Below are 21393 nucleotides of genomic sequence, written 5' to 3'. Positions count from 1 at the left end.
TGAAATATTATTGCAAATACGATTTCGAACCGATTGAAGTTTCTCAATCGCGTAACGGATATAATTATATTATTGTACGGTATTAAAAATTACGTTCGCGGTTGAAAATGTTTAGCGAAAGGGTATCGTTTTATCGCGGCCGCGAAACGCGAAATGTTACAGCAATCGTTTCTTTATGATACCGGTTAATTAACTCGTTACCGGGTACTCGTCTCAAGATAAACCGCAAGATGGAAACTACTTCAGCATCCTAAAATTTATATTACGCACATGGTACATAAATGTTACTTTCGCTAACGAGAAACCTGACGTGTTCGCACAGCTTCTTATGAAACATACGAGGCGCAAATTTTCTGCTGGAATTAATTATAATACGGTGTACGTACAGTACGTTACACCGTGAATTAGATAATATTTCCAACGCCATGGACAACTATTGCGTTGATAAATTTGTCAAAAAATGGTATCAAATGGTGGCAAATTTTAAAAAAAAGAAAAGAGACTTTTTCCAATACATCCTCGCGAGGTTCGAAAAGTGAAAATTATAACACAGTAGTAGAGAGTAGAGTATAGAGTAAACAATCGTATAATTTGAAGATTTCTGAAGCAACGTGAATCAAACTTTATCGAGTTGTCTCGTATCTCTTTCGAGACTAATATTTACGCGATAAATATTCCATCGATGGAGAGAAATTTTCTCACAATAATTAACTTCAATCCATGTTCATTTCGATAGTCAACGATGCAAGTAAAGACAATCCGTTTAAAATAAAATTTCACCGTTTCAATTTATCCTAAATCGAAAGATCTGTTCAAGGAAAGAAATCACCCTGTGCGCGAGTCCAAGCATTGAATCTATTCAATATTCCATCGATCGAGGGGAATTTTCTCACAATAATTAACTTCGATCGGTGTTCATTTCGATAGTCAACGATGCAAGTAAAGACAATCCGTTTAAGATAAAATTTAACCGTTTCAATTTATCCTGAATCGAAGGATCTGTTCAAAGAAAGAAATCACGAGTCCGAGCCGACCTTGAGTCTATTCAATATTGTTTCCTTTTTCCTGGAAAAGGTTTCGTCCTCTTGGAATGCAAATGAGGGTGCAGAAATTCCAGTGTTTGTTTCCTCGTTTCGTAAAGGATAGTCATTACCGCGGGCAGAGTTTCCGTTTGGAATTGCGTTTCAATTTTGCATTCACTTGTAACCCACCGGTGGGAAAAATGGTCGGTGTATGCAGATTCTCGCATGTACGCTCGCGCTACCCAGCCGAAAAATGCCGAGAAAGACTTCTTACAATTACGATCCTCGTACTCGCGCCAGCCAAAGGTAAATGGATTTTTCCATGCGCGCTAGAAAGGAATTAATTTGCAAGATAATGAGCGTGCCGATGTAGCTAGCACGCGTTCCGTGTAAGCCGAGGGTGCATTATCGATTCGAAAAGCGAACAACACGCACGAAAACGCGTTTCTATGAATCATCTCATCCGTATTCAGGAACGCTTCTTTGCGATTCGACCCTGAAGGAGCCACCTACGACCGTGCACGAATCGCGCGCTCGAAAACGGGGAATCGGTGCCGATCGAGTCGAAATTGCAACGATTCTTTTCGTAGGTTTTCGAATTGAGTTTGGTTGTAGACCATCTGGTGACAAACGGGACACTCTCGACGAATTCTTCTCGTATCGATGACGAGCGACATCGTTAAACGGTGACGCGAACAACGCGTTGTATATCAGAACCGCGACGCGCGCGAAATATTTTACTTCTCGGTTATTAGTTTAATAACGGGTCAATGATTGATCGTGATTATAAAGGATGGTTTCGTCGTAAATCATTACGTCCTTCGACGACGCGTATACGACTTTTGAATATATGCGTAGGAATCTTCTCATAAGTTGTACGAGTTTTATTATCCGGAAGCAATCGGAAAGTATTCGGGAAATCGTAAAATTGTCTCGGAATACCTGATCCGTGTTAAGAAAACGAGAAACGAAAATTTGAGTATTGTTAATGTATCGAGCGATACGTATTTCGAACGATATCGTACTCGACCCTTCGTGTTTTCGAAAAGAAACGCGAGAATGGTATCTAACGCCTCATTTGCATAATTACTCGGCTCGGCGAAAATGAGACTCTAAGATACTATTTACGATTAGACGGACGCGAGAGATATACGATGTTCGAAAGTTTTCGAATCCGAAATTTCGGAATTTTAAAAACCTCGATTGGATTTTAAATTTCGGAATTTTTATTTTAAATTCCGCGCGAATTTACGGTACTGTACCGTAAGAAACAGTTCGCGTAAAGGAAGATCATCGATCTTGAAAATTCTCGAACGAACGATGTTGAAGATAAATTTTCTCTCGAAACATATATATTCGCTCTTGAACACTGTTCAAATTATCTACGAAATATTTCTTTTTATATCGTCACTGGTAAAAAACACGGTGTTTAATAATCTACAAAGATGTGTTTCAATAGGTGTTTATACGAATACAATATAGTTTGTTTCGAATATTGTTTCACGAAAGAAATGCATTATCACTCGACGTGCACTTGAAATGCAATCGTACATAATTTGTCGACGATACACTTCGAAGGAGATGAATAAAAGAGTAGCACGAAAAATACAGTATCCTGGTCGCGTAACTTACTTTTCCATTCGTGAAAACGATTTCTCTCTCTCCTTGTTCCAGGGGAATCATTGAATCATCCCACGGACTCGGATATATTGTACACTTGGTAGCTATTTCTCAACGTGATGGTTGCACATGCATCCTTTATTTTCCCAGGTACATGCACCGACATACCCACCTACTGTGGATCAAGGACGACGCATTGCACGTTCACCTGCATGCTTATCCGCAATTTTAAAACCCTGGCGAAGATTTCGCACGTCGGTGTAACGAACTTTTATCGATTGCCCGGCAATCTCAACACTTTCGCGTGATGCAATTCGCCTCTGCCGTAACGAGAGGATTATTACTTACAGTGATCAAAACCCGACTTGCTATTAAAAGAAATAACAGCGCCTGGAACTCCTCCGAAATCGATTTTTCGGTTTCGATCGATGAAATACCGAGTTTGCAACTTACGTAACCTGTTACAACTCTCAGGTATGTTACAACTCTCAATGTAACGTGAAAGTCGAGTCAACGTTCGGTACATTCTTCTCATCTTTTCTAATTCTTTCCTCTGTGGTTTTTTTTTTAGTAATACTGCATGACAGTAATTTAATATGGAAATTTTTCTTTACTGCACAGAAAAACTAAAGAAATGCTTCTAGTACCGAAAAAGAATGTCGATGAATAAAAGATACTTTATTTTTTATGTTTCGATCAGTCAATTTGAAATCTTTCTATCATACTCGATGAGAAATATATATAAAATTGAATATGCAACCAACTGTAACAACGTGTATTTTCAAATATTCCGAAATAAATAAATTTTATTACATGCCGTTGTAGAGAACGATTACTTCCTTAGAAACTGATTTTTAGTTGCGAAAGAAGTTCTGTATTTGCAATTTTATCATCTATCAAATCTTGGAACTTCCAAGGATTTCGAACGAAAGTTAATTTATTATAATTAACGTACAATAGATTTCACTTAGTCTTTTCTTTTTGTGCAACTCTTTTTCTTATAAATACTCTGAAACTAAACGAAGAATACGAGTTGCGGTAAGTTTAAGTAGCACACGTACTTTTAAATAAGTCGAAATAAAAATAAATAAAGTTTGTGATATTTAACCAAACTGGTTTCTCTAGTATCGACAGAAGAGGTTTTGCCTCTGGTCTTTTATCTCTCAACGAATCTTACAACATTCAAAGGTTATTCGATATAATTTAACATTCAATCTTATAATCCATATTATAAATAATATACTATGTATATTACTAATAATATATTAAATACCCCATACTTTTGTTCATCATAGAATATAGAATATATATTTTCTTTTCTTTTCTAAAATATTCTCAAAGTTGTCTTTTTGAAGCTCACATTTTGTAGAATAATATTTAAGGACGACAATTTGTTGTACCATACTGCGACATATCTTTTCATTCTTACGTGACCTACACGACGTGTACTGATGATTAAAGAGATACAGAGCCATAGGTATAATCGAATTAGTATACCTTTAAAATTGAGAGAAGGATATAAAAGTCGCAGCAAATTTTAACGATTTCCTTCTAGGTACGTACTAATAAAGAAGTACAATGTGGCAATTCAGTAATTCGAACATTTATAAAGCAAAAATTTGGAATTCAAAATTAGTTGTACAGTCAACCATATAGATTGAGATTGGCTAATTGAATTTTATTCGAGGAGAAAATGTTGTCGGCACGAGACGGAAGAAAAATCAGTCCGAAAAGGCGAACTGTCTTGCAGGAAGTATCGAGGCCCCTTAACGGGATCCTCCCATTGGCCATCCACCATAAATTATACATTATATCGTGTAAGAGCCGGCCCACGTGGCGGCGAATCGTAGAGTGCAATGATGCGTTTTTTTTTGACCGGCATAATAATTTATGATCCACCGTAATGCAGTCGAATATCGATACCCAGTCATGAAAACATTTAATTATAATACGGGATTACCATTATAATTTGTGCTGCGATATTTCAAGCATCCTCGTCTGTTTACACACGTTTCAATCTCATTTTTCAATAGACACCACCTTCCAGATCGTGAAAACTGAATCAGAGAATAAAAATAAAAGGACACGTTCCAGAAATATCTTGATTTGCACTTAAAATGTTTCGAAATGGTTCAACCATTTTATTAAAGGCCATCGATCGAATTTTGAACATTTCTGTAACTTTTATCGATATTTTATAAGAATTATCCTCCTCCTACTAATGCGTTTAATTTCTCCTTGCGGAGACAGTTCAAGAAAATATGCGCAATAAAAACAACGATTCTGAAGTTAAATTTAGACAATTTGAATACGTTTCTTCTTCTTGTACGATTTAATTGCTTGTATATTTTTACGTATAAACAATGATACTTTTTATATCGAAGAAGATCCAAATTATGAATCGAAATCATGTTCGTTTGGATTATATATATTATATTTTATTTTAATTCAGCAACTTTGAATAATTTAATTTTAATTTCGATGAAAATAATTGATTACCGTGTCTTATTGACCGATCGGTAGATCAATTTATCCGATTCGATAGACAAGCACATCGCAATGAACGTAACGTTTAATTTATGACTTAATTAATATAGTATATTAATCCAATCTTGCAAAGATTGATATTTCTTGCAGAGAGAAAAGGTGTATGGGTTCAAAAGTGATAGAGATAATAGAAGACGATAGTCGCTAATTATGAAAGGCAACATCTAACAAAACCAATAGACGGTATCCATTTTACGATCGTGAAATTAACTTTCTTCCTCTTCGAAAAAGCTGCAGTTAACATTTATGGCGATAATTATGATGATAAACCGGAGAGTTCCGTTGAAAACTTCATTGAACCACGATTTCAATTTATTATCATTTTTTTCTTGCGTCGTTCGAAAGACGCAAGTAAGTTCATTATAAATTGTTACACAGTGTGGCATTAAATTAAACGTATCGCCACCATAACTTTCTACTCGGGCAATCTACTTTGTTCTTAACTGCATTTATTATATCTCATCGCCGACAACAGGATACATACATCGACTTTCTGTCTTTGTTCAGCACATTTCAACATATTGACATTTATATAAAGTTGCAGCGGAAAGTCACTGTGTAGCACAGTCTAACGTAAAATCTTAATTATTCGCGCAAAGTGTAATTTAAAATTGAATTCTCGATTTACGTTCACCAAAGAATTGGAATTTTTGTCGCAACCTGATACGTAAAGTTACAACATCGTTGAAAATCGAGGATCGACTATTCTATTTTCCTTAAAAATTAAGTTACTATTTTCGTACAAAATGGAGTATCGGTTAAAAAATGACGGAGTATCGATCAAAATACGCGCGTTCTTCCTAGCTAAAGCGTTTTGAGTTTTTCGTAAAATATCGAGAAGAGACAAGCACTAAACGTTAACAAGTATTCGCACTATTAGCTTTCGCGTAACTCGTAAAACTTACAATTACTCGTAACTCGGTGGAAACAATTTTTGGCTTATCTAAATACAATATTTTCAACGTCTTAGAAAATATTAAAAAAAAAAAATTCGGTTCGAAGCATTATCCACTGTTCGATTCCAACGATCGAGTTAAATTAAATTCCTTCGATCGAGGCTGTTAACGTCTTTGACACAATTGAGTCATATAGAGTCACTAATGGAATTATTCGCGTTCTACGAGCACCGACACAAGCAACGACTCGTGTTGTCAAAACTAGAGTCGGTTACTGTTCGTCGCACAATAAGAAAATCGTACAAGCAAAGCTGACCCGAAGTGTTCCCCGATAACGGTGCAGCGTCGTGGTACACGATTTGCCGATAGATCAGAATGGATGCAATAAATTTTTCGAATGCGTTCGCGGTCTTCGTTAGGAGTAATTTATGTACGGTTTAGAGAACGACTTCTACGTAGGAGTACATAACCGGCGTGTCTTCGTACCGCCTGGTTGAAAAATTTTACGAAGAATGCGCGTCGTAAAGTCGCCAGTGATTTCTGCAAAATTGCGTGCAATAACTGGCAGCGTCGGATCCATTAAATCGTAAAAACTGACGCTGTGAAATTATTGCCACGACGATCCTTGCTGCCAGGTGTTCGTTTGAGTTTTTCCTCTCGTAAACGTGCTAACGTTTAGATACGTTTACGATGCTACTTTTACATTTTCTGTGACAATTCATTCGACGTCTCGGTTCGCAGTTTAATTCAAATTCGCGGGGAAATCATTCTTCTGTAGAGACAGTTCGTATCGTACTTTCGTACTTAGGGACTAGAAATAGAGATCAGTTATACAAACGGAAGATCTGTAAGATTTGAAGAAGAAACGACTATTGTACAAAAATATAGAGTAAATTGTACTTTTACTCTGCGAACGACTGCTTAACAACTGCCTATCTACAATGACCAAGAATACAGAGAACCAAAATTATCCAAAAGGGGAATTTGAAAATCTTCCTGATGGATTCTTCGCGAAAAGGAATGAAATTGTCGAGGAAGGTTTACGATTTGTTACATATTTTACACGATCGCGCTGAAGCAATTTTTGCGTCAAGGCAGCTATCAAGACATTACATAAGTTAGCTATTCGAGAAATAGATATAGCTACAGCGGAATATTTTTGTCTATTCGTTACAGTATGTGTAACGTCATTTACCATGTTGTTACAACAGCAAGTATCGTTCAGGGCTTGTATTTCATTTATTCTACAACATGATTTTTTTTCTCTATTAATGACTAGCTAGACAATATCCGACCCGTTGAATTCTTTGGAAGAAGGGACTAGGTGTGCGACATGCAACTTACAAAATATGATCGCGCTTTTCATAGTTAATCTTCTCGTTGCAGGCAAACGTAGGAGGTATTTTGCGGTTGCAGTTGGTTCCATCTTTGTTGTTCAGCGACGTAGACAATTGAGAAGCTGTAACAAATTACAGAGGGTAACTAGGAATTATTGATTTCACCAGACGGGAAGATACGTTCGTTTAAATTTTCGAAGATATCGTTCTCAATTAAATGAAATTCGAATGGTATACAAAAGTATACGTGTAGAAGAAGAAATACGTACTTTCAGCGGAGTTTCTGTGCGTGACGTAATTACGCACTTTTCCGAACCAACCATCGCTCAATCTCTCTCGGAATTTTGGTGTGGTAAAAGTATACAGCAATGGATTAATTGCACTATTTACGGGAAGAATGAAAACCACTACCCAGGCATGAACATCCGCTAAAAAGAAGCAGGTAGTATAGAATAAGGAAGAAAAGAATCTACGTTTGACAATAGAGAAAGAAAAGAAATTGCACATATTGCTCGAGCCTCAAAATTATTATCGTATAGAAAACTTGTAACGAATTAAACGGGAGAAGTATGTTCGATTATTCGCGTATCTGGAATAAAATTTCGATGCTTCGAATACTTCGAGTGGTTGCAAAAATATTAATCGTTTGAATAATTTCGCCAGTCGATCACTCAATGAAATCGAATAAAATTGAAACTTTGTTGGACCACTCGAAGAATTACTCCAATTTGCGAGTAGGTACTCGGTTCGAGTATCAAGAATCTGCACAGTTGTGATTAAAATCAAATTATCGTAAGTAATTTTAATCTAGCTAAAAGTAGCTTCATTTTACACTTTAACAATACTGTAAGAATGAAGTTTAAAACGAAGAAATTAATACAAATATTTTACGTAACTTTAGTTCGCTCACCTGGTATAGGATACTTCATCAGAGCTCTAATTTTCAGAGCGATAATCGGTGCCCAGCAAGCAGCGTCCGTTAACACTATGAAGAAAAACCTTAAGGCGAATTCGGAATCGCCAACGGACAAAGAACAGGCGTGTCTCGTTTTCCAAATACTCGCAAACATCCCCGCGTAAACGTAACCGATCGTTATCAATCTGTAATACGAAGCAACGAGAAGATTACGAATTTTATTTACAAAACATTTGTACCGCGATATTTTTGTCGAGTCTCTTTCTTACCCTGTAAGATTTAATCCCAAGAAAATGAAAGCTGAATATTCCCATCCAATTAAATACGGATCATCGATGTGTAAAGGGAAACACATTCCGTTAACGCCGTAAAATCTCGTGCTGCTTCGCCAGTGAATAACTTTCAAATAATTAACAATTATTTTGAGGATGCTAATACTCGCAATATGCGTTGTGCAAGCGTATGGTAACGACGAATGAAATTTGCAGCAATCGTTTCAGATAAACTGTACAATAACGCACAATTCGAAGTAATAACCAATTTCTAAAATTACGGAAATATTTTTGTTCTCAGTATCTGTCGTTTAGTTTCCCTAATTTTAACGAAAAATATGAAAGTATCGTGTAATGTGGATACCTGATCATACTTTGCTTTCGTTAAATATACACGCATGCATTTGTATCGAGAGGTTTTCATTTTTCTCCTCCCATTTCTTGCATTCTTGTTCTTCGTTCCAAATTTTATACCTATTTATTTTTATAAATATCGTAGTTTAAATTTTATTCACTTTCACATTCTTCGTTCAAATATATTCACATTGCTGTTCCACTGTTACAGCACAGTCTCGCATAAAATACCACGATTTCTTGGTTCATCGTGACTAAATCTAAATATCATTCGGAAACTTTCGAGTATTCAAATTTTTGAGGGAAAAAAATTGTTTGCGCGGTAAGAATGACCGAGAACAAATTTAGAGCGAGGAAGCACGCAGATGAGAAAATATAATACAGCACGCAGACAAGAAAACGTAATACGTGTTCTTTAGTCAACGAAACCAAACTACAAGCAATTGTTCGCACCAAGTTGAATTTTTTGAGAATCAAAGGTATCGGTGAAACAAAAGCTGCAACATTCGCTACGGATGGATTTAAAATCGCTGCGTTGACTGTCGAAGAATCGTTAAGGAAGCGTCACAACAGTTAATTGATTCACAAAGCGACCAAATAAAACAGCGATGCTGAGCTCGTATTACGTTATCATAACCGACGGATTAACAAGCAGCCGGACATCTTGACAGGTTATTAGATATTATCACGGATCATGCAGTCGTTCTTCGTGGACGAATAAGAACCATTAAGACGAACCTGGCACGAGAGCAAGGGTAATTCCAATGATCCAAATGATGATCATTGACGCGAACGCCGTCTGTGGTGTCATGGTACGGTGACCTTTTAGTGGTGCCGCGATTAGCATATATCGTTCCATCGACATGAACGACAGGATCAATACTGAAACCTTGACAGATCGATTTCATTTCAATACATTAACGGTGCAGTACCGTTTGATCTTTCGAAAAACGGATCGTGAAAATTTTTCGAATTTAATCTACACCGTGTTGGAAAAAAAAATGTCTTCGAGTGACTCCACGACACTGTTTCCTTGCGATTTTAGATATTTTGATTGTTTTGTGTAGGGGTTCCATTTTGAAAGATTATCGAAGGACCATTCGATATCTTGAGAAACGAAATGTGGAAATAATTTGAATTTAATTGATTTAATTGATTAACTTCACGACATTATTTCTTTATGATCTTGGACATTCCTTTTATTGCACGTTGTGGCTAATTTTATTTCAAAGTATTGTCGAGATAGCATACGATCTCTCTTGAAACATAGTATGGAAAAATTTGAATTTAATCGATACTGCGTTAGAAAAAAGTGTCTAACTTCGATTAACTGCACTACATTGTTTCTTTATGAATTCAACTACCTTTGTTATTGAGGTAATTCAAGAAATCATTCGTTAATTCAAGAACGTCCATTTCTGAAAATTCGATAAATGTAAATAATTTTAGAAAGTCGATTAATATAAAATGAAATTTCATATTCTCGCGAGTTTTTAATGTATTGAAATCGAACGGGATTGCATAAATAATTTTAAGTTCACATCGTGTTGCAACGAATTGTGACGTGAAAATTTATCGAACGATTACGTAACAAAAATTAATTTCACGAACCAGTGAGACATAGCTGAAATATGTTCGAAAGTAAGTGTAGACCTCGCAGATAAATATATACAAGTAGATTCTAGAAACTGGAACGGTCTGTAGGTGGTTTCTAGACGAAGACAGAGAAAAGTTGATAGAAATAAATGTTGCGTGGTAACTTTTGTGACATAAGATGTAAAATGTTTCAACTATTCGCTTATCGGTGTCTTAAACCGATTATTTTCGTATGCAAGATGATGAAAAGCATTGTTTCGTGTAAAAAGAATAAGTATCTAGTGTAAGTGTCAATTGCAATAACGATTTTAGAAAATAATTATAGAAGAAAAATTTGTATTACAAATAGTTAAAGTTATTATACTATAAAATCAGTAATTTAGGTATTATTTGAACCATCATTAATCTTTGAACAATTGATACAGGTTCATTTCAATAATACTATTGAAATTTCAATTTACAATTACTTTATTACAATATTTTTTTATATTTTATATATAAAATGTAAACAACATTATTCTCTATCAGTTTTCTCTTATTCGACTTAACCTATCCCAGATTCGTATCCATATTCCCGACCAAAGTGTTAAAAATATTGTTAAACATACCTCCAGAGATGTCATCGCCAAAACTCCTAAAATGGTGCATTCCCAGGAGGACATCCAGGAACTGGCGACCCGATTGTAATTATCGCGGAATATCATGTCCGCCACAGCGATTACGAATAGATATATTCCCATCAACGTGTCGGAGACTGTAAAAGGATTATGCGAGTCCCATACCGCGCCCATGTGATTCAATGATTTATGATCGACGATATTAGAACCGAATATGGTCGATCAATCGTTTCTACGCTGCGGAGTATTCACAACGATAGGTCGCGGCTTTTACGATAATGCCTTGCATCCGCCTGCGTCCACTTATTTATGGTATTCTAAACGAATAAGAATACATTGAGCGACTGCGAAGTCTTGGTGGGATTTTTTTACGATTAACAATTAAATGTCTATCCTCGTGTCTCTTTTTCGACACTTTTGCAGCGTTTCTATCCAAAACTTTCCGGTTGATCGATGGAAAATCGAGTTGCTTTTTGACAAACTTCGATGATGAGTATTTTATGTTTGTAAAATTACTTGTGAAATGTAAAAATTGGAACAAACTATAGCCCGATAAAAATATAGGATACAGAGGAGGTACAAAGAAATCTCTTCGATTCTCGCCATTTCTGTTTAGTTTGCACTGAAATATTAATTTCAATATTGTACCAAAAAGTAATTTCTTTTCCAAGAAGAGTTCAAACTAAAGATTTTTCTTGGACTGATCGTAAACTTCATTTTATAGATATACAGTTTCAATTTCTGCAGCTCTTTCCAAACGAAATACTAATAATTGCCAATTTGCTTCGCAGTTGGAATTAATTTGGTCGAAATTTTTGTTTGCTATCATTTTATGATACATTCGTATGGATTTTAATAGATTGATATTTCATACGGCAGTTCAAGCGCAACCGTGTACAGTAAGGGGTCAACGATGCAAAATCTCTCCGCTTGTATCCAATAATTACACGATTAAAACGCAATTACAACCAATTACTTTCACATTCGAATAATATCCAACAAATGTACGTACGTACATACGTACCTCCAATGTAATCATATTTGAAAAAATAGTTATATACCATAATAGAATAATATCGACTCTGCGAAACGTAAACCGAATTTTGCTCAATAATACTTGAAACGGTTCTCTGTATTAATAATTAATACAGCATTTTTTGCGATAAAATAGCACGAATTACTAGTTGTTCGAATTAATAGAAACCGAGTAATTTTTAACCCTGTATTGCGCAATGTATTCAACACTGACATTCGACAAAATTTACGTACAATGTTTTTCTACTGCAGCATAATTCTACAGATTTATTCATTTATTGTTTAGTTCGAATATCGATTAATTCACCGACGTGAAAATATTCAAAAGATAATATCTCTTCTAAAAGGTACAATAAAATTCACGCAATAAGGGGTTAAAATATTTACTCGAAAGTAGTCCTTTCTAACCACTAACCAGCCAGGTTTCTGATGATGATAGTCAGTACACGATTCTCGTCCTTGGCCGTGAATCTTCCCCATAGAACAAGCACGTTACCCATACAGGTAACACACGATATTACCCACACTGCTGCCCGCAGCAAAGTCTTATCGAGTAAATGGGACAACGAGGAGACTCCTGAGCAGAAAATTAATCTCGTATTAAATCACTTATTACTCGCTCGATGAAAACCATATTTTTTCCGAACGATACTATTTTAACGTTGATTCGAAAATTATATCGTTCGTTAACATCTCATTAATATCATTACGTTTCTCGAAAAATTCCACTGTAATTACTACGAATATCTTGGTAATTACAATCTTCTAAGAGGAGTAGTTTATGTACCAATAATAGTTCAATAATATATAATATTAATGTACGGTTACGAGTGTTAAAAATTTGTACGTGTAATTTAAACGAAAGCAGAAGCTTACAAATTTACAGCAACAGTGAAGTGTACCGTTTGAAATTATTTAAAACAAAGAAACAAGAAATTTCCATTCGTGAAAATAAATATCGATCGAACGTATGAGAAAGTCCGAGAACGTAACGAATTAAATTTAATTTAAATAAAGTATAATATTTTTAAAATTTTTTTACGAATTTGTCTTACCGTCACTGGATGGCCGACATCTTTGCGCGTTCGGCGCGTATGTCGCGCAATAGTGAAATTTCTTGAAATATCTACAAACACATCGACCAAAAATTAATTTATTCTCCGAAAGAATAAAATTTATTCTATCGATCGAGTAAGATGTATCGTACGGTGAATACGAACCGGTGAATCGATTTAAAACATAATGAAATTTGTCTGGCGAGTTACGTTTGGATCTACTTACACGTAATCCAATTGCGGGAACACGTCGAACGCGTTCTTCTCTAACGTGTCCAAACTTATGTCCTCCAAGTCGCTGAAATTTACACGAACGATAATTAAACGATCCGTGGAAGCAATTTCGGGCAACAATATTGCGAACAGTATCGACGAAACTCACAGTGAATGAAGATTCGTCAATGGACTTAACACCGCCATCGGTAGATTGAAGAGATTGTTGTAGCCTAACTCTCTGAAATTCGTGACAATCGTTAACGAGAACTGGTGAAAAAATATAGCGAGACGGGTGTATTTAAACGATAAACAATCCTCCGGGGGATTTATGTAATTCCGGCAACGCGCGCGGTCACACACCCGCCATATTTTCTTACGTGACGTCGGAATAAATAAAAGTGGCAATGCCGGCCATACGTGACGTTCCTCTCGTTTGCTTTTCTAACGCCGTGTTCGACGGTAAATATCATGTAAATATGTTGCGAGCACGCGCGTAGCTTAAGACGTGTAGCGTTACAATTTATGCGAATACCCGTCCCTCGTATACTTACAGCCTCGTCAGATTTTTCAAAGGCTGGAATACATTCAGCGGTACGGTCGTTATTTCATTGAACGCCAAATTGCTGGACAGAAAAATTTATTTCGTACGAGACCGTGATAAACGACGAACGTAACATCGGTACTTTCTCGCGCGAGACTCTCGCGCGAGTTTTACAAACTCACAGTTCCTCGAGCTGCTCCAAATTTCGGAACGTGTCCTCCCCGATCGTTCTGATCGCGTTTCTCTGCATGCTCCTGCGGGACCCGATATCGTTCGTTAATCGAAACCGACACCACGATACGCGCTCAATTCTTGTTTTCGATATCTACTTACGAACGTACAATGATCTTAACGCTGAACAACCAACGAACAGTGTGTCGGGTATGGACTCGAAGTTATTTTCATCCAGTAATCTGAAAATTGATTTCACCGATCGAAACGAACGAAATTTAAAGTTTATGGAAACTGTAGGGCAAAAGCTTACATCTCCTTCAGCGTTGGCAGGTACGGTAGCTTCAGAGTTACCGATGTTAACCGATTTTGACTTAAGTTTCTACAAAGTGTGTAATTTGATTAAACAGTTGCAACAATATCGACGCACGTTACAGTTGAAAATATAACTAAATATGTTTGCAAGTGTTTCTCAATTTTCGAAAACGATTACTGTTCTTTATAATCGTTGTATTTAAAATTTAGACGATATTATTGATTATAACTATTATGATTAAATACGATTCTATCAAGAATCGCAGCAATTTCACCTTCTAATTCTTTTTCGTTAATGAATTACATTACTGTCGTTCGAAAATTAAAATCCGTGTTTGATAAATTTTTAATACTACCACCGTGACGAAGAGAGTTATGCGAGTAACTTACATGAAATTTAAAGTGTTGCTTCCCTCTAGATCCGAGAAATCTGCCACGGTGATTCTGTTCTTATTCGCCCTCAAGGACTCCAAATTAATCAAATTGGTAAAATGTCCCGGCACTAGCTTACTGATGTTATTATTATCCAACGCTCTGCAGATAAATTTTATATCAATCCGTAAATTACATTATAGCTAAGAGAGAGAGACGTGTTTAGGAAAAATAGGTTCATTGTCTTTTAACCTAAAGTGTCCACACTCTTCGTTATTTATCGATGACGACATAAATTTAAGAAAATAGTGTTACTGCAAATTTTACGAGTAAAAAATTAAAGAGAAGGATGAGCAAGCTGTAATCGTATCTATTATAAAAAATACCCTATATTATTATATATTGCTTAAGTACATCCATATGGTAATTACAGTCTTAATTAATCACAAGTGTATATTTATGACAAATTTAGACATTTCCTAATAATTCTACTGCCCCTTTGTATTTCCCATATTCCATAATATAGTTTTCCAAAAACAGAGTCATACCAATATTATAAAAAAAATTGATGTAAAGATAATTAATCACGAATATATATTTATGGCATATTTAGACATTTCCCAATAATTCCACTGCCCCTTTGTATTTCCCATATTCCACGATATAGCTTTTAAAAAACAGAGTCATATCAATATTATAAAAAAAATTGTTGCAAAGATACTTACAACCAAACTAGTTTCGTTAAATTTGCGAAAGCACCGATTTCTATTTCGCTTATGCCGATGTCATCGAGATATCTGGAAAAAACGGTTTTCTTCTCTTTAAATATATTTTTGAACAATATTGCTCATAATCAATCTCCACCCAGAATCTATCGAAAAACACTTACAGTATGCGTATTTCCGAGTATCGCGCAAAAACATTCCTTGGCACACGTTTAATTGAGCTGTCGTACAGACTTCTAAAAAAGTTTGTCGGTTTTCAATTTTTACGTTGGTTTAATAGCATTGAAAAATACTGTATAAAAGTATACGAAGTACGATACAGGGTGTTTTAAAAGGAGATCGAATAACTTTATCGGTATGTTTGGTAGATAATTTTGAAACGAAAACGTGATATACATACGTTACGAGTCTTGGTTGATTAATTCTCAAGATAATCGTTATTTATTTTATTCAAGTATAGCACAAAATGCGTGTCAAGAAGTACACTGGAACGTTGCAAGTAAGGGAAATCAAATTATTAGAATAGAGTAACAACGATCGTTAAAACTTCGAATAGATTTATGTTTATACCTTCTTTATCCTATACGAGTGAAAGAAGATAAGAAGTGCAAAATAAAATACTATTACTCTATTTCAATTGTGTACATATAGAATCTATTTTTTGAAATAAATCAAAAACGAGTGCACCAAAACCCATAGTGTATACAACACTTTTTATTTAGAATTATCTATGAAACATACTGGTAAAGTTATTCGGTTTCTTCCTGGAGCACCCTGTATAGAGTACTCGAGTTTGAAATTTTTAGAATTCGTACATCGAGGTCGTTTGAGAAGACAGGTTCTGAGGTATTTCGGAATATCTGTGACAAGTTGCGCGACACATCATGTACGTACATCCGACTGGAATGTCAGTGACATCTACAAAAGAAACGTAATGTTCCAATTCTGTCTTTCGTACATATTATTTTTTCTCTCTGTCTTATTCGTGCTATCCGATATTCTGTCTCTCCGTTTAATAAATCATGGATAATTTATTACCGCAAACGAAATCCCTTAAGGCTTCCTTCAAGGAGTCTCTGTCATTGCCAAACCAGTCCAACACACCGTGGGGATCAACTGTGTGCAAGATAACATTTTCTACTTAAAGAATGTTACTTCGAAGGATGCAATTGATACCGTATACAAGTACGCGAAGAAATACAGGGTGTTTTAATATTCTAGATACGAATTGAAAAAGTTTCGATAAAAATACTTTCGTAAAACAATCGTTTTCGAACAATAACAATACTTTCTAACTTGTAAACAAATAGCTTTTAATGCAACCGTGTGTGTGCCCTAGAATTATTAATATCTTAAAACACTGTTAACGTGAAACGTATATTGATAGGAGACTGCAATTTACGTATTGCATATATACTTGATTAAATCTGTCAATGAAATTTTATCAAATATAACGTTAACAAATTGTTGCGTATTTTTGATAGTATGCTGTCGATAACGTGCTAAGAATTCAGAATATTAATTCCAAGTTAAAAATTCACCGTTATTCTAAGTATCTTCTATAAAACTCAGTTTAGACGATACACAATTATTTACTTACAAATTATAACTCCGAATATTTATGAAATTATTACCTTACGGACGTGTGCTAGAACTGTTGTTTCTTTCAATAAATTCTTTCAACGACTCATAAAATTTCTAAATTTACTTACACCCGGTATGAATATTCTCCTTTGATATTATTTAATGAGAAAATATTGAAATTGTTATCTAAGAATGTTAACCTACAGCAACTTTGTTCGTCATCGCCGTAAGGACACTGCACGTCCTGGTTGCACCAATTTCTTTGTGGTAAACAAATAGTGGTGTTGTGACAAAGGAAAGTTCCCACGGGACAGGTGTCTGCAATCACGAAGAATTTTTCGCGTGATTTCTCTATTGATAAAGGTCGCAACATTGAACTCGAAGTCATCGTCTGTTGTCAATGTAAGTTCTGCTTACCTAAGTCGGTTGGAAGGATAGTTAAGATAATATTAAAGTCACTTGGTAGCAATAAAATGAATTCGGGCGAATTACGAAGCACTATGGTGGATGCAGTTGTTCGAAGATAATTTAAATTATACTCCGGCTCAGAAACGACGAGGAATGGGTTACTATCAGTGAGTAATTGATTAATAACTTAATTTGTCCGCTTCTTTCATCCAATCGCGACCTCTTTTGCCGGCTTGGTCAATTATCTATTTCTAGACCGTTTCAAACACATATTGAACTCGCACGAAAGATGAAATTGAATTAAAATAATATTTATAAAGCATTAATGATTGCTTCCAATTCGCGAAATATTGTAACCCAAAACTACGGAACTTTCAGCGCTGCGAAGCATTAAGAAATAAGTACTATTTATCAGAGATACACGACTGAGAGATAATTTACGTAACGTTGTATGAACTTGCAATTTTTTTTTAACTTTGTGTCGTTAACACAATACGTATAAGACAAAGTTTACGTAAACTTCGTCATAATTCAATACTTGTAAGTGCTATAAGTGACAAAAGATGGATTTATTACGTATTGTTGAAGACGTTATTCGTTAAAAAAAGAGGAAAATAATCAAGTTCTCAGTACGTTCGATAATTCTTGAAAAATTATTTCTTTCAATGCGTACACACGGATAAATATCAATAACAAAAGCATAACTTTCAGCACAATTTGAAAATACTAAGTTATCGTTTATACCGCGTGTTTTGTCGTGTAAATATCGTGCAAATAATCAATACGTGGAAACTCAACTGTTGATTCTACGAAATTAATTTAATATTTTGCGACGTTTTTCCGAACAAATTGTATTTTTTTAACGTCTAAAACAGAAGTAAATTTTACATATAACAGGTACTACTATACTATAATCAAATCGCGTGTTAAGCATTTTTTACTAAGCATCCAGTTATTTAAATTGTCATTGTTAAAAATATCACTGAAACTACCAAATGAACGACCATTAAATATTGGGAGAAAATGTGATACAGGGTAACCAATAGTAACGGAGTGTTAAATTACGGTTTTGTACAAAAAAGTTACAATATATTTTAATTTACATAACTTTTTAATACGCTCTTCTTTTATTTTATTCTATTATTGTTAGTTTCGGTACTAGTTCTACTCTGAGTTACTATCAACATATAAAGTAAGGCTAAAATCATTAATTATTTTCCGGTAAATATACTGTTGCCACGGTCACTGTTGAACAAATAGAAAATGCGTCGTGTCGTGTCATAATAATTTATTAAAACAGACAGTTGTTCCAAGAACCAACGAATAGACAATTAACGAAGATCGCTTTCGTAGTTTAAAAATTGCTAATTATTTGTTTCGTTGCGTTTGAATGAAATAATGACTAAAAATGTGTCACTGTTGGAACGTTTAACGTTATTTCTGGTCACCCTGTAAATTCCCAGAAATCTATAACAAGTCACGTACCTTGATTAAAGTAATACATGAGCCCTGCTAGTAAGCATACGGAAGCGATCAAAGACGCTCCAATAATGCCGATTCGCTTGTATCGCATGTCGAATTGAAAATATCTGTTCCTCCTGTAAGAGCTTGAAATCGATCTCTCGCGGTTGGTTTCGATCGAGTTTCGTGCTTTTCCTCGCACGAGCAACGTTCTCCACGTCCACTCGGTGCAACGACTGCATGACACTGGTTGCATCCGCTAGCACGTTGCAAGCTCCGACGTCGCGCACACGCGCTCTTCATCGTCCTCGAACGAGGTTTCCTTGTCCGTTTGTTGCTCGAGATTCCATTCTGAATTACATCGATCGATTATTCTTATCTGAACGATCTCCACGGTACAGATAGACGTTTTCGATTGTAAAGAATATCATGCGACGAGAGAACGAAGATGACAGCCTGAGCGTAGGTGGAACAGATTCGTAACGATAGAAGAAAAATTGATTTTCACTCCGACGGAACGTCTCTTTAAATTCAATTGATCGATGAATCGTGGAGGTGAAATACGTGATACAGAAAACAGGCGATAAGCTGATGAAAGTATTGGTAAATTTTCAAATACGTCAACAAGTACGCGTTCGATGATAAATGGAAAAATTAATATCGCGCAAGTCATCTCCTTTGGTATTGACACGGTCGCGTCTCGCGGATTAATTTATTAATTTTTCGACGATAATTTCGAACCTCTCAGATTTCACTTTTAAGTGCTTCCTCATCGAACTAGTTACGGTTACATCGAAATAAATGAATATTTGGTTTAAATTCATTTTTAGAGGAGGACGCAACTCATTGCCTAGTAATACAGTTATGATATTTCGTTGTATTTAATGCACAGAAATTCATTTGTTTTTTAGCCGATTTCTTTATGAATTTAGGACTCTTAGACACGCATAAATTATAAAATATTTCACGCTCTACTGTATCAAATTCACAATATAGCTCTACGTATTCAAGATTCGCAATATAGAACGACACAACTATTTAAACTATAGCTATTGGAGTTCACAGAGTGGAACTAGTAAACTACACTTCGAGTTTAAACTTTTATTAGCGAATAAACTAAGCCGTTAGTGTAAAATGGCAATCGTACTTTCCAAATGTAAGAATTCGATCTAAGATCGAAATTCTCCGTTTGAAATTATGGAGATTTTATTAGATCCAATAATTCGCTCGAGCTTCTCTATAAAATGTGTAATATTACATTTACGTAAACGTTTAGTGTCTACAGAAATCACCTTTTATTAGTAACACTTTGAGACAATAAAACGAACTTGTTACTCAATCCGTTAATTATTACTCCGTAACGTTTCTATGATACAAATTAACTATCGGTAGATAGCGTCTTTTCGTATCAAAGTTCACAATACTGTATCAATAATTCATCAATAGGGACGCAAAGAAATCTCCAACATTTAAACATATTTGTACCTTTCGTTGATACATTATTCGTCAAATTTAAATTATTTATTTTTAGAAGCTATTCGATGTATCGCACAGTTTCTTACAAACTTAGATTACTTTTATTACTATTTTCTATTCCTTTAACATTTGTAATACTTACTCTGAAAAATAATGCGAATTAAACCGCAAATTTTATAATTACCAACAGCTTTTCGGTTTATCTGTTTCACGAGGTGATAATACAACCGTTTACACTGTTATTTTGAAATTCAACTAGAAAATCAAATTTTTTCGTAATATATATTCTGAAAAATGATCCAAACTAAACCAAAAGTTTTAGAATTACCAACAGTTTATGTATTTCACAAAATGACAATACAACTGTTCACACCGTTATTTTGCGTTTCAATTTGTAGATGAAATTTGTTCGTAATACAATTCTGAAAAATAATCCGAACTAAACCGAAAGTTTTAGAATTACCAACAGTTTATGTATTCCACAAAATCATAATACAACTGTTTGCACCGTTATTTTGCGATTCAATTTGTAGACGAAATTTGTTCTTAATATATATTCTGATAAATAATCCGTACTAAACCAAAAGTTTTAGAATTACCAACAGCTTACCGGTCGATGGATTTCACAACGTGACAATACAACCAAACCCAGCGTTACTTTGCAATTCAACGCGGAGATGAAATTTTTGCTTTCGATGAAATTGAAAAACAAACATTGGAAGATAATTACACCGTCAAGCGCTGGGAGATCGAAGTTCTTGGTTCGAAAAAGTGGAGAAACTAATAATTGCGTCGTAACGTTTTCACGAAGTTCGTTCTCGGTGGTTGCGTCATACGTACGTACCTTCCCAAGTACA

At 35.2% G+C, this 21393-nt stretch overlaps 1 protein-coding gene across 1 annotated transcript; it reads right to left on the bottom strand.

The window, feature by feature from the left end:
* Positions 1–4047: 4047 nt before the first annotated feature.
* Lgr3 (Leucine-rich repeat-containing G protein-coupled receptor 3) lies at positions 4048–21303 on the bottom strand. Its single transcript, XM_076322102.1, has 22 exons — positions 21147–21303; positions 19085–19411; positions 17396–17509; positions 16646–16723; positions 16423–16525; positions 15772–15843; positions 15608–15679; positions 14901–15044; positions 14509–14577; positions 14366–14437; positions 14207–14278; positions 14035–14106; positions 13650–13721; positions 13494–13565; positions 13268–13338; positions 12628–12789; positions 11169–11314; positions 9703–9853; positions 8608–8737; positions 8333–8523; positions 7692–7850; positions 4048–7544 (listed from the first exon to the last, which is right to left on the bottom strand). The coding sequence occupies exons 2-22, from the start codon at positions 19314–19316 to the stop codon at positions 7426–7428; spliced, it is 2373 nt and encodes a 790-aa protein (XP_076178217.1). The 5' UTR covers positions 19317–19411; positions 21147–21303; the 3' UTR covers positions 4048–7425.
* Positions 21304–21393: the final 90 nt, after the last annotated feature.

This window comes from Ptiloglossa arizonensis, chromosome 10, assembly GCF_051014685.1.
Source record: "Ptiloglossa arizonensis isolate GNS036 chromosome 10, iyPtiAriz1_principal, whole genome shotgun sequence".
In the NCBI taxonomy this organism is placed as follows: domain Eukaryota; kingdom Metazoa; phylum Arthropoda; class Insecta; order Hymenoptera; family Colletidae; genus Ptiloglossa; species Ptiloglossa arizonensis.
This window is presented reverse-complemented; position numbering and strand designations above follow the sequence as displayed.